Genomic DNA, 13,366 nt, shown 5'->3' on the forward strand with positions numbered 1-13,366 from the left:
CTTCATGACTCTGGTTTGGATTTTCTTGGCAGAGATACTGGGGTGGTTTGCCATTTCCTTCTCCAGCCTATTTTTATAGATGGGGAAACTGAGGCAAAGAGGATTATAAATGACTTGCCCAGGGTTGTAGAGCTAATAAGTATTGGAGGCTGGATTTTGAACTCATGAAGATGAGTATTCCTGATTCCAAATCCTGGGCTCTATCTACTGCACCACCTAGCTGCCCCTTTTAGAATCTTGTTTTATCGCATTGTAAGAGCACAGTATTCTTGTGGATAAATTGAAAGATGAACATCAACTGCTCCCCACGGTAGCCCTTGGCTAGTTGTAAGGCAGATGGAAAGTCATGTCATTTCTGGATCACTAGGTATAGAGATACTGGCAGAGAGAAGAGCTCTGTAAGGATTCGGCATAGGATTGGGCAGGGGTATGGTCCAGGGGGAGCAATCCTTCCTGAGTCTCAGAAGGTTTTGTTTGTTTTTTTAGTGAGGCAATTGGGGTTAAGTGACTTGCCCAGGGTCACACAGCTAGTAAGTATTAGGTGTCTGAGGCCAGATTTGAGCTCAGGTACTCCTGAATCCAGGACCGGTGCTCTATCTACTGCGCCATCTAGCTGCCCCTGAGTTTCAGTTTTCCATCTACAAAATGAAGGTTTTGAACTCATTGGTTTCTTAGTTCCCTTCTAGCTTTGACACTTTCTGTCCTAAGATCCATCTAAACTCTGACATTCCACATGATAAGGGTCTTTCCAGTTCTGACATTCTGTCTGTGTTTTATATTCTAAGTTCCTCAAAACTCTGATATTCTAGGATGCAGGATTCTTTGAGATGTAGCAGCTCCAGGCTATACTTGATATTCTCTCTGAATCTCCAGCTACTGACAGCTAGAAAAGGAGACATCTTAAATATGAAAATGAGGAAATGAAAAAATAAAGTGATTTGCCCAGGGCCATTAGGCTAACGGCGGGGTGTGAGCCCTGCCCTCATCCAAGCAGGATTTGCCCTAGCCAAGACAAGGTAAAACTCTGATATAGACACAGAGACAGACAAAGCGATGCTGACAGGAAGACAGGTTAACAAGGAGACAGCTGTCACAGGCAAGTAGACAGATAGAGAGGCTCACCAGGTAGGCAATAACATCATAGCCTTGCTCCTTCAGCCATACCAGGATACAAGACGTGTCCAGGCCTCCGCTGTAGGCGAGAACCACGGTGCCTTTGCTTGACATCTTATCTAGAGAAATCCAGAGAGTTAGTGACACAACAGAGAAAGCAGCAAGACAGGACACCCTTGTCTTTGTATCCCTACCCCTGCTAAATGTTTGCTGACTGACTGCCCAACTCCTCCTCTAAAGCCAACAACCACTCAGCCTCCTCAGACCAATAGGGCCCTCCTGAGGCCCAGCAAAATGTGGCCATGACCTGAAGGCAGGCAATCCAAAGAAGCAGGGACTCAAAGAATCTTCCCACCCAGGCCTCCCCACCAAATTAGCTGTCCTGACCCCAACTCCTTCTCCTCCTGCCCTGGGTTGCTGTGACTGGCTCTCTCCCTCAAGTTCCCCAAGGGATTTTATTTCACAGGCCGAGGCCCTGGGGGAGGAGAAGGTCATTGTCCAGGAAGAGGACAGAACATTCAGATGTAATCAGTCCCAGTTGAACAGTCTTTACCTCCCAAGAAGCCTGTGAAGGGGTGGGGTGGGATGGGAGGGGAGAGGGGGAAGGTTTAGCATGGTATTTGGCACATAGCCATTACTTAATAAATGATCTATTATCTATCTGTCTATATAGTGACATCTACCTATTTATCTATCTGGGCAGCTAGTACCATAGTTTCAGGTACTTCTTAGCTGTGTGACCCTGGGCAAGTCACTTAATCTTGTTTGCCTTAATTTCCTCATCTGTAAAATTAACCAGAGAAGGAAATAGCAAACCAGTGCAGGATCTTTGCCAAGAAAACCCCAAATAGGGGTCATGAAGAGTCTCAAATGACTCAGTAACAAAAATCTATCTATGTATATTCATATATCTATCTATGGCTGTCTATCCTATCTATATCTACCGACATCTATCTACATCTATCTACCTACATCTATCTATCTACCCTACCTCTATCTAAGTGTCTATATACCTAAATGTATGTATGTAAGTATCTATATCCCTAGCTATCATTACAGCCAGAAAGCTCTCTAGGGCAGACTTTGAGGATGGAGCTGACTGTAGGCCACTAAGTTGTGTAGCAGGTAAAAGTTTATACCTTAAGGTTTGTAACCAAGCGAAAGCTTGAGATGAGAATAAATGGAAAGAGTCTTGGAGTGGGAAGTAGACCTTGTTTCTAGTCCAGGATCTGTGATCTTGGCAAGAACCTCGGTACCCACATCTATAAAATGGGGGTAATGATCTCTCCCCTGATTATCTCATGAGGCCTTGAGGATCAAAAGAGATAGTTTATGTGAAAGCACTTAATAAGCCATGTATACTCATAATATGCATGTGTTGGATGTTCAGCTGTGAAAACAGTGGTTTGGGAGTAAAAATAACTGAGGTGGGATTCAGACAGACAGGATCTCCTGGTGGCCATGACTAACAATTTTAGTAAGGGTACTTACAAACAGATAGGGAGTGTGGACTTTAGGTCCATAATCAATCAGTCGATCAGCAAACATTTATTAAACACCTACAGTGTGCCACACACTCTTAAGCATGTATGAGAGAGAGGCAGCTAGGTGGCGCAGTGGATGGAGCACCGGCCTTGGAGTTAGGAGTATCTGAGTTCAAATCCGGCCTCAGACACTTGACACTTACTAGCTGTGTGACCCTGGGCAAGTCACTTAACCCCAATTGCCTCACTAAAAAAAAAAAAAAAGCATGTATGAGAGAACAGATCTTTTTCAGAAACAACCTTTTGTCTTCAGGTCACTGACACACACACACATAACACAAAAGATGTCCTAGGTGATGTATCAGATAAATGCTAAAGAAAGAAGCATGGATAACACTCTATAAGGCCCATCACTGATCATCTCATCCCTTGTGTTCGAAGGTGATGTGATTGAGGGTACAGGGACAGAGGAGACAGAGGGGACAGCGGGCTATGACCCACATTCAATCAGCCACTCGGCCTCCACCCAGATGTTCAGTATGGGATAATCCCAGCTGGCAGAGGAAGCTATCCATGAAGTCTACCAGCCTAGGTGACTCAGTCCAGTCCTCATCCAAGTCCCACTCACAGTCCCGGGGGTGGTTTGCTTAGCAACTGCAGCTGACAAGGAGGATGCTGGGAGGAATCTCAGAGGCCATTGAAGCCAAGCCTATCATTGGAAACTGAGGCTCAAAGGTTAAGTGATACCCCAGGTCGCACGGGTAGTGAGGGAGAGGGGCAGGATTTGTACCCAAGTCCTTAGAGCCCAAAGCTGATGCTCTTTCCACTATATCAGACAAAAAGGTGGGTGAGGATTGAGAAGGCGTTACAAATTGCAAGGGTTGGGCCCTTGCACTTGGGTCTAACAGGTATTTTCTAGCTCTAAAAGCCTGTGAAAAGTATCTCCAATGGAGTGGAAAACCCTGAAATCCCACGACGGGATTTGGAACTGAGGACCTGTGTTCAAATCTCAGCTTTGCTTCTCACTCTTTGGGAAGGTTTGAGCAAATCACTGCATTTCCCTTGGCCTCAGGAAACATTGCTAAGTTATTTCCTCGGTCCTTCCCAGCCCTAACTCTTACCAGGCCTTGGAGGCATTGGCATCCCAGCTCAGGAATTTCTCTTCTTATGGTTGAGTGAGCCCTGCTCTGCAGAGACAGAAGCAGGTCAGGTGACTACAAGGGTGAGTGTGGGTAGAGGCATCCGACCTCCTCCTAGGGTCTGTCTCGCCCTAATCCCCTTTGAGCAACATGTGACTGGGCAGCAAATCAAAGAAAGGTAGAGCCAGAAGGGGCCCCTCTCCCTTTGGGGCAGAGTCTAATGAACACACAGCCTGTGTTTATATAACCCATTAAGGTTTACTAAGCACTTTCCTTACCACCACCCCATGAAATAGTGCCAGTGTTATCATCTCCATTTTATGGATAAAGAAACCGAGGCTCACAGAGGGGAAATGACTTGTTGGGTGTCACACAGCTACTAAGTGTTGAGCCAGGATTTGAACCTGGGTCCTCTGACTTCAAGTCCAATACTCTTTCCATTATGCCAGCTTCAGGGTCTGCCATGCCCAGCTTTGAAAGATGGGTAAGGAGTATACAAGGACTGGAGGGAAGAAGCCTGGTGCAAGGGCTGATAAGACCATCAAATGGGGCTTTGGGCCGTGAGAAGCCATCAAGTATAACCAGAGGAAAGATTAGACAGGGGGATTTGTAATTGCAGGGCCCAGGGGTCCATGGCAGACCACTTGCCTGTGCATAGGGCTTTACAGTTCTCAACACATTTCCACAAGCATGCCCATTTTACAGATGAGGACACTCAGACTTAGAAATACTGAGTGCTTTGAGCAAAGTCACACTAAGTGGGTATTTTGGCAGAACCAGCACTAGAACCAAAGTCTTGTGGTGGGTAGAATACCACAGACCATGGATGCTTACTCACTTTCCCATTTTCACTGGCTGTGCCCCAAGCCTGGAACACTCTCCTTCCTCACCTCCCACTTCTGACTTCCTTGGCTCCCTTCAAGTCTCTGCTACAATCCCGCCCCCTGAAAGAAGCCTTTTCCAGTTCTTAATCTTCGTGCCAAATGATCCTGGACGTATCTGGTTTGTACGTGGTTGTCTGCACATTATCTGCTGCATGAGACTGAACTCCTTGAGAGCAGGGACCAGGGTTTTTGCCTTTCTCTGTGTCCTCAGTGCTTAGTGCAGTGCCTGACACATAGTAGGTGCTATATCAATGCTTGTTGACTGACTGACAAACAATTTAGTCAGTAAAACCACTAGGGTTTCCAGAGTGACCGACGTTCTTTCACAGAAGTGTCTTTAACCCCATAGAGAGCAGTGTGGTCCAATGGAAAGGGGGATGGAGTCAGAGGAACAGAGCTTTGATTCCCATCTCTGCCTCTGACTACCATGTGACCTTGGGCAAGTCTTTGGACCTCAGTTTCCTCATCTGAAAAAGTGAGAGTGTTAGGTTAGATATCTTCTTCTTCTTCTTTTTTGGTGAGGCAATTGGGGTTAAGTGACTTGCTCAAGGTCACACAGCTAGTAAGTGTCAAGTGTCTGAGGCCAGATTTGAACTCAGGTCCTCCTGACTCCAGGGTCGGTGCTCTATCCACTGCACCACCTAGCTGCCCCTTGGGTTAGATATCTTCTAAGGTCCTTTCTAGCTCAAAATCTGATTCTGTTTCTTTTATCTTTACTGTTGTATATACATATATTTGTGTGCACGTGCGTCTTTGTAGGTACAGGAATATTTGCATGCTTATGTGTATTCTCTTGTTTACATGTCTCTGTGTATATAGATTTGTTATTGTTGTTGTTTTCAGTCCAGCCCAACTCCTTGTGACCCCATTAGGGGTTTCTTGGCAAAGATCCTGGAGTGGCTTACCATTTCTTTCTCCAGCTCATTTTATAGTTGAGGAAACTGAGGCAAACAGGGTTAAGTGACTTGCCCAGGGTCACATAGCTAGGAAGTGTCTGAGGCCACATTTGAACTCAGTCTTCCTGACTCCAGGCCTGGCTCTCTATCCACTGTGCCACCTAGTTGTCCAGAAGGGACAATAGATATCATCTGATTCTTAAGGAGTTGCTTAAGACAGGGAGAGGTTAAGTGATTTGCCCCAGGTCACACAGTAAGTGTCAAAGACAAGATTTGGAGCTGGGTCTTCTTCTTCTTCTTCTTTTGGGTGAGGCAATTGGGGTTAAGTGACTTGCCCAGGGTCACACAGCTAGTAAGTGTTAAATGTCTGAGTCTGGATTTGAACTCAGGTCCTCCTGAATCCAGGGCCGGTGCTTTATCCACTATGCCACTTAGCTGCCCTGGAGCTGGGTCTTCTTGATTCCAGGCCTGGCACTCTCTCCATTGCATTACCTAGCTGCCCCTAAACAAATATACATGTATATCTATTTTTCACAGTTTTAGGTTAAGCACTTCAGGTGACCATATAAGGCATCTAGTATCACCCTCTAATTTTACAGAAGAGGAAACTGAGGTTCAGAAAAAGGAAGTGACTTGCCCAAGATCATTTACGTGACAAGTTGGGATTTGAGCCCAACTCCTCTGATTTCCATTCCTAAGCACTCCCTCCCACTGCAGATCTCTGTGATGTGTCCCCTGGAATGGGGCTAAATAAACATAGAGACCAGGTAGAGTAATATGAGACAGTGATGCAAACGCCTTGTGGATTGCATCAGAGTAGCTCAAACACTATCCGGCGCTGACAGTTCAGAAAAGGACACTGACTCCAGTGATGTTTAAAATTTGCATTTCCAAGGCAGGTTTCAGCCTGCTTGGCATCCACCACCCTATGCTTCTCCCAATCCAGGCAGCTAAACCAAGCTTCTAGGGAGGACAGAAAGGGAGCAAATTGCTTGCTAAGGAGATCTAGGTGCTGCAAGCAGGGGAAAGGACACACTCTCTGGGTCTCAGAAGCAAAAAGCCCAAACACAGCTGCAGAGGAACTGCCAGGTGGAGGAATCCTAACAAGTCAGCATTCAACAGGCATTTACTAAGCATCTACTCTGTGGACACTAAGACAAAAATGAAATGATAACAATTAGCCAGTGATCATATAGCACTTAAAGGTTTGCAAAGCCCTTTGCATATGTTAATTCATTAGATCCCCTCCTGGTGAGGAAGGTTCTAGTATTATCCCCATTTTATAGATGAGGAAACTGAGGCCCAGAGAGGTTAAGCAATTTGCCCAAAGTCACACAGCTAGGGAGTGTTTAAGGGGGAATGTGAAGTCAGTTGTTTCTGTACTCTATCCATTATGCCACCTAGTTGCCTGCACTCGAGGGGCTTACATTCTAATTTATAAACATAATATGGGTATGCACATAAATAATATAAATATATGATAGATCCTGCATATAACATAATACAATACTATATGTACTACACATTAGATAATACCATATGGTGCCACAGTATCTATAATAAATATATACATCTATCACATAGATATACACACACAAACATATAGAAGCCCCTCCCTGCCTTGGCTTCTGTTCTTTTCTCCACTAGCTCTGACCTAGGCAAACTCAAAGCTTCCATATTCTCTGTATCCAAGGGCAAGGGGCATGTGTTTAGAAAACTATGGTGGGGAGGGGTAAAGGAGGGACAGAGCAACATGTAAGAATTTACTCTGGTGGGGAAAGGAGCAACATAGGCTCTGGTCTCTGGAAAGTCTTATCTGAGGTATGACTTCTTTGCAGAGCCATAACTAGTGATTTTTGTGCCTGGAACAAGCAGAATGAAACAAATCCTAGGAAAGCTTCAGGGTGGAAGCCAGGCCAGCCCAGAGAAGAGTTCCAGTCTAGGTAGGGCTGCCAGAGGGAGGAAGCATGGACCATCTGGGAGCTCCCAATTTTCATTATTCTTCCTGCTTGGGCACTTTTTGATGTTTCTAAGCTGCTGAAGTACTCCATATGCTGTTAGCACTCTCCACATTTAGTGCCCTGAGGCAGAGCCCAAGTCACCCCAGCCTAGTTATGGCTCTACCTCAATCATCTTGGTGGAGGGTGTTCTCCCCTTAACAAAACTGGTTTCCGCTTTGATCTGAGTTCATATATTAGGCTGGATCTGCCAGGCTAAGGGCATCATGCCAGTGAACTGGAATCATGCCCACTCACCCCTGGCAGAGGGACTGGTACCTAGATGCTTCTCAGCCTCCACACTGGGGTAGAGCACTATTGTGGGGTAGTGGCTGACAAGCCTACAATAACCAAGTCATCTATCTTAGCTGAACCCAGGCCAACGAGCTCTATCCTACAAGCTACTCTGGGCAGAAAGCACAGAGCACACAGAACCAGACAAGCGGGGAAAGCTAGTGATGCCTGCAGCCGGTAATCTTCCAGGTTACCTAACAGTTATATAGATTTACAAAGCACTTTGCATATATCATCTCATCTGATCTTAGAACAACCTTGTTAGGTAGTTGCTAGAATTATCCCCCCCCCTCCCATTCTATAGATAAGGAAACTCCAATAGTAAAGCCTAGTGCCAGGCACACAGTAGGCATGAAGGTCACTAAGTATGAGGCAGTTACTAAGTATGAGGCAGGATTTGAACTCGGGTCTTTCTGACTTCACAATCAGCACTCCATTTACTGGGGAAACAGCCTAAAGGCTAGTGGATCTGGGCTTCTGGCAACCACAGAAAGGCTAACGGAACTGGATTTCCCCCTCCTCAAGCTCTTGGACACATGCCATTGCCCAGAGCATCTGCAAATGCTACATCTCCAAGCTGTGGACTGTGGGTTTGCATTGTATTTTCAGGAAGAGTTACAGGTGGGGGTAGGGGAAGCAGGAAGTATGCCAGTATGTTTCAGTGCCCTCTGATAAGATAGTGCCACAGGTAATCCCAGCACCTAGGCTGGGCCACCTGCCTGCTGAAGTGCTCTGGTCAGCCCTAGAGCGAGCTGATATGTTAGTCAAGCGCTAACTAGGGCAGCATCACAGAATTAGAGCCGGGAGGGACCTCAAAGATCACCTAGTCTGCCCCCCTCTATTTTACAGATGAGGATACCCAGCCCTAGAAGTAAAATGACTTGCCCAAGGTCATGTGGGTACTAAGGGACAGAGGCAGGTTTTGAACACAGGTCCACTGTATCATGCTGCCCCAGAGGAAAAACTTTAAGAGCCCAATTTAGAAGGTACAGCAGTGCAGAAACACCAGGACCTAGTAAGTAAGAACAAGTAGTTAAAATAGAAACCCAGAGAACAGGCAGGTGAACCCCTCACCTTAGAACTCCCAGTCCTGGGAAGCTAGGTGGCGCAGTGGATAAAGCACTAGCCCTGGATTCAGGAGGACCTGAGTTCAAATCCAGCTTCAGCCATTTGACACTTACTAGTTGTGTGACTCTGGGCAAGTCACTTAACCCTCACTGCCCCCCCCCAAAAGAACCCCTGGTCCTTCCCTCTCAGCTAAGGGCAAGCTTCCTGAAGCTCAGAGGGCACAAAAATTCCTCATCTGGGCCAAGTGCCTTGGGTGCAAAAAGGTTTTGTTAGTTTTTAATTCTATAGTGAGTTTGAGCCATGCCATCAACTAGTACCACAGCCTTAGGCAGATTACTTCTCCCAAGTCTCAATTTCCTCATCTGTAAAATGGGGCATTGAATCCCTGCTCTAGTCTATGTCCCAGGATTTTCACAAGAACTAAATGAGATGGTGGATACCCCAAAGGAGATGCAGAGCCCTGATGTTAGCACTTGCTAATTTTACTTAAGCTATCCCAGGCTCTCTCGACTGGGCTGCCTCGAATCTTTCTCATCCTTTTCCCTCAGCAGTGTTCCCTGTTTTCTCTGGCCAGAGCACGGAAGACTTAAATTACCATGGCTACTCCCCACAGGCTTCCACTTCCTGGCCTTGATCTTACAGCAGCTCATTAGAAGATGAATATGGTGATGGAGTGAGGGAAGAGAGGAAGTAGCAGAGTCGATGTGGGGTTGGTGGAAGAAGGTGTGTGTGTGTGGGGGGGGATCAGGACGAGCATGAGCATACTTTGAAAAAATTTAATTTAAACAAAATTTAATGAACAATTAAAATTTTTTATTAGTTAAAAACCCCCTTTTAAAAAAATAAACAAGTCACAGTTCACTGATAACAAGTGAAAAGGGTTGTTTGCAGGGAAGAGAGGCTTTCCAGATGAGGGCCTACTTCTTAAGAGATTCCACATTTTCTCTCCTCTCACCAAAGAGTCAGACAGGGGATGGAAACTTTGGAGACCCAAAGTGGGATAAATCGACCCCCCCACACAATAACAGATGAAAAAACAAACACACAATAAGTCACTGCCCCATCAACCTCTGCCAGAGCCCAGGTGAGAACATTTCCAGACACTTCTCCTTCTGAACGAGAGAGGCAGATAGGTTCCCCCCACCCCCACCCCCAGTCCTGCTACACCATGGACAGCCCCCTCTGGCCCCCAGGGAGGAGACAGTGAAAGTGTTTCTGTAGAACTTCCCATACATGATCTCATTTGAATTTCACAACAGCACAGTGACATAAGTGCTATTATTATCCCCATTTTAGGCTAAGAGAGCTTAAGTGACTTGCCTAAACTCACTCAGCTACTAAATGTATTGGGACTAGATTTCAATCTGTCAGCTAGGTGGCACAGTGGAAAGAGAAATAGTCTTGTTGTCAGAGAGATCTGATTTCAAATAGCCCCCCAGACCTCTACTAGCTGTATGACCCTGGGGAAGTCACCTCAGGTCTCTCAGCCTCAGTTTCCTCATCTGTAAAATGGGGGATAATAACACGTACCTCACACTGTTTCTGAGGATTAGATGACATCACCTGTGCTTTGCAAGTCTTAACGAGCAATATAAATTGTTGTTCAGGCCAATGGGAAGATACTCTTCCGGTACTCCCGTTCCTCCTTTGGCTCCCTTGCTTATCTCATGTACACATCTTCCAGATGGATAACTGAAGGGTCAGGGAGCAGTTGTAGAGCTGAGGTTGGCCCAGCCCAGCTCAGAGGCTTCCCTCAGACCCCCAGGCACCCCAGAGCTTCCTCTGGCCTAGGGATGGGAGAGGTGTTTCCTCTCTTACACAATGTCCTCAACCTTCATCTCCCAAAACTAGTCCCGAGGGGCCAAAGACAACAGAAAGTCAGTGGGGGGAAAACCCCTACGGGGTGGGGACCTTTCCTTCTTTTTGGGGTGACTCCCATATCCTTCTCTAGTTTCCTTGTGTCAGCTCCTTTGGGAAGCAAGGAAAAGGGGGAAAATCCCTCACTTTTTCCAAGCAGGAAACAGAGCAGCTGGGAATTGGAGGAGAGAAGCTACCTACCGAGGGTATATGAAACTAAGTCCCCAGCCTATCCCTGGGCCAGGCAAGACTGACCCAGACCCTCAGGGCCCAGCAGGAAGGAGGCTGGGTGGCTCCCTGGCAGGTTCAGCCGGAAAAGGAGGAGGGGGAGAAATGGAGTTCAGGGAAAGGTCTGTTTTGGGCATTGGCAGGCGTTAGGGTCCAGGGCTCTACTAGTCCAGGTCCATTCTTCCTTTAAGGACGCAGGGCACCTGGCCCCTTTCAGGCTAGCCTGAGAGCTACATGGGTGGGGACTAAATTCACTGTGGCCCATAGACCTCTTGCACTCAACTCATTGCTATAATACAGGAACGAGGGGAGAAGGGGGACTGGGATAGGATTTTAAAGGGCTTTCAGGGATTTTCCTCCTCTGGCAGAACTAAGTACCTCATAGCTCTGCCTCACATATGCCTAGGAGTTTGATTTCCTTTATCGGAGACGGAACTCTCACTGTCCTCAAAGAGCCGGCCCTAGTCTTCCTCGATTACCCCTGACTTCTTTCTTCTCCTTGCTCGCTTCTCTACCTCATCTCTGTCTCCAAGCTTACTACTTGCGCGACCTTGGGAAAGCCCCTCAATCCAAATGGGCCTCAGTTTCTCTAGCTGTAAAATGCGGATAGTAATACCTTACTGGGCTATCCCGAGGAGAGAACTTTGCCATGTGGGCTAGTATTAACATTCTGATCTCAACTTCTCTTCCGAGCACAATGCATTTTTTTTTTTTAAAGAATATGACCTGTGATTTGCGGGCGTAGGAAGCACCTGGTGAGTATCTCCCGCTACTATGGCATCTCCTTCAAGAGTCGCCTGGGAGCACTAGGGTTTAAGCGACTTGCCCAGGGTCAGGCAGCCAAGGAGTGTCAAAGGCAAGACTAGAGCTCTTGTCCTTCTTAATCCGAGGCCAGCACTCTAGCCCCTCCGCCACGCTGCCAGTCGCCTGGCACATACGTAGCACCTGCTGAACAACGTTGGATGAATTTAGATTTGTTTATCTTTTCTCCCTCTCTGAACCGATGTTCTCCCTATCTCGCTGCTCGTCCCCTTCCCCCTCCCCGTGCCCTTCTTAGATTCTTTCTTCTCCTCTACATCGGCCCTCCAGAGTCCCCGGGGCCGCAGGGTAGCTGGGCCCCGGGGTGCAGGAGGCATGGGCAAGGGCGGGGGGTAGCTCCCTCCAGCTCCAGTAGGTGCCCGCCCAGGGAACTAGGGCCAGCCTGGTGGCCGCAGCGCGGCCGGCCGGGGCGCTGGGAGAGGAATGAGCCGGCCTCTTTCCCCGAACAAGCGAGCGGGAGGAGTCTGTGCATTGGCACAGGACCCTGCACCGCGCCAGGTGCCCTCCTTACCCGTGCTTGGTGAGGCTGGAGGAGTCCGACCTGCTGCAGGGACGAGGAAGCTGGAATTGTTCCCTGCGCTCATCCCTAGCTTTATAAGAGCGCCGCTTACCTCCTCCCCCCGCCCAAGGAAAGTGGCTGGAGGAGGGGGCAGGAGGCGGTGCCCGACGTAGAGGTGGCCACACCTCAGGTCCCGCCCCAACGGCACTTTCCTTGGATGCTGGCACAATGTTCCCTCGGGCCTCGGGAGGGACCGGTTCCTGCCCAGCTCCTGGCTAGTTCCCCGGGGTACTTGTAAGGGGTTTTCCACTGCCATTGGTCTGGAAGACGCCCCATAAAAACAAGCTCAGCTCTCACGAAGCGCCCTGAGTCCGGAGCGGGACCGGAGGCGGAGGGCACTGACTCAAGCACACCCTTGGACCGCCTTTGCCAGACTAGAAGGCGGTGGTAATAGGCTCTTAACTGGTCTCCCTGTTTCCATTCTCTCTGCCATTAGAGAATCCAGCCCTCACCCAGTAGCTTAATTAATTATTCCAAAACACAAATTTGAACCGTCAATTCCCTTGCTCAAAAATCTCCCCGGTCCCCATCGCCTACAAATAAAATAAACCTCACTCTGCGGCGCACAAGGCCCTTAACGATCCAGTTCCGATCTAGCTTTCCACGTTTATTTCCCATGACTCCCCTTCAGGCTCTCTACCCCATAGCCAAGACGGGCTATTCATCACTTTGTTTCCTGACTGTCATTTGCTTTCCATTCTTGTTTAAAGTTTTCCCTTCTCTCAATGCCCTACTCAAGGGCCGCCTCCTCCACGAAGCTTTCCTTGATTTGATTTCCTCCTTCCTTGAATCTCTCATACGACTGTTTCCCCTCTTCAAGTTTCTGAGCTTTCTTTAGTATAGATCTTTCCTTCATCAAGGTGGACTCCCCCCTTGTAGTATTGTTTAGTCGCGTCCGACTCATCCTAACCCCATTTGGGGTTTTCTTGGCAAAGATACTGGAGTGGTTTGTCATTTTTGCAGATGAAGAAACTGAGGTAAGCAGGGTTAAGTGACTTGCCCAGGACCACACAGCTAGTAAGTGTCTG

General features: G+C 47.7%; 1 protein-coding gene across 2 annotated transcripts in view; it reads right to left on the minus strand.

Moving 5' to 3' along the window:
- Positions 1 to 12,434, minus strand: part of ASS1 (argininosuccinate synthase 1) — an 86,121-nt gene extending 73,687 nt beyond the window's left edge. The window contains exons 1-2 of one of the 2 annotated variants that reach the window (XM_043983580.1): positions 12,291 to 12,434; positions 1,123 to 1,232 (exon numbers count right to left, since the gene is read on the minus strand). In XM_043983580.1, coding sequence (XP_043839515.1) covers positions 1,123 to 1,232; positions 12,291 to 12,363 — 183 coding nt within the window. In that variant the 5' untranslated portion in view covers positions 12,364 to 12,434. Of the gene's footprint in view, positions 1 to 1,122; positions 1,233 to 3,718; positions 3,748 to 12,290 lie in introns of those variants that run through there. The other variant, XM_043983581.1, reaches the window with a different exon arrangement.
- Positions 12,435 to 13,366: the final 932 nt, after the last annotated feature.

Source organism: Dromiciops gliroides, chromosome 2 (genome assembly GCF_019393635.1).
Source record: "Dromiciops gliroides isolate mDroGli1 chromosome 2, mDroGli1.pri, whole genome shotgun sequence".
NCBI lineage: Eukaryota > Metazoa > Chordata > Mammalia > Microbiotheria > Microbiotheriidae > Dromiciops > Dromiciops gliroides.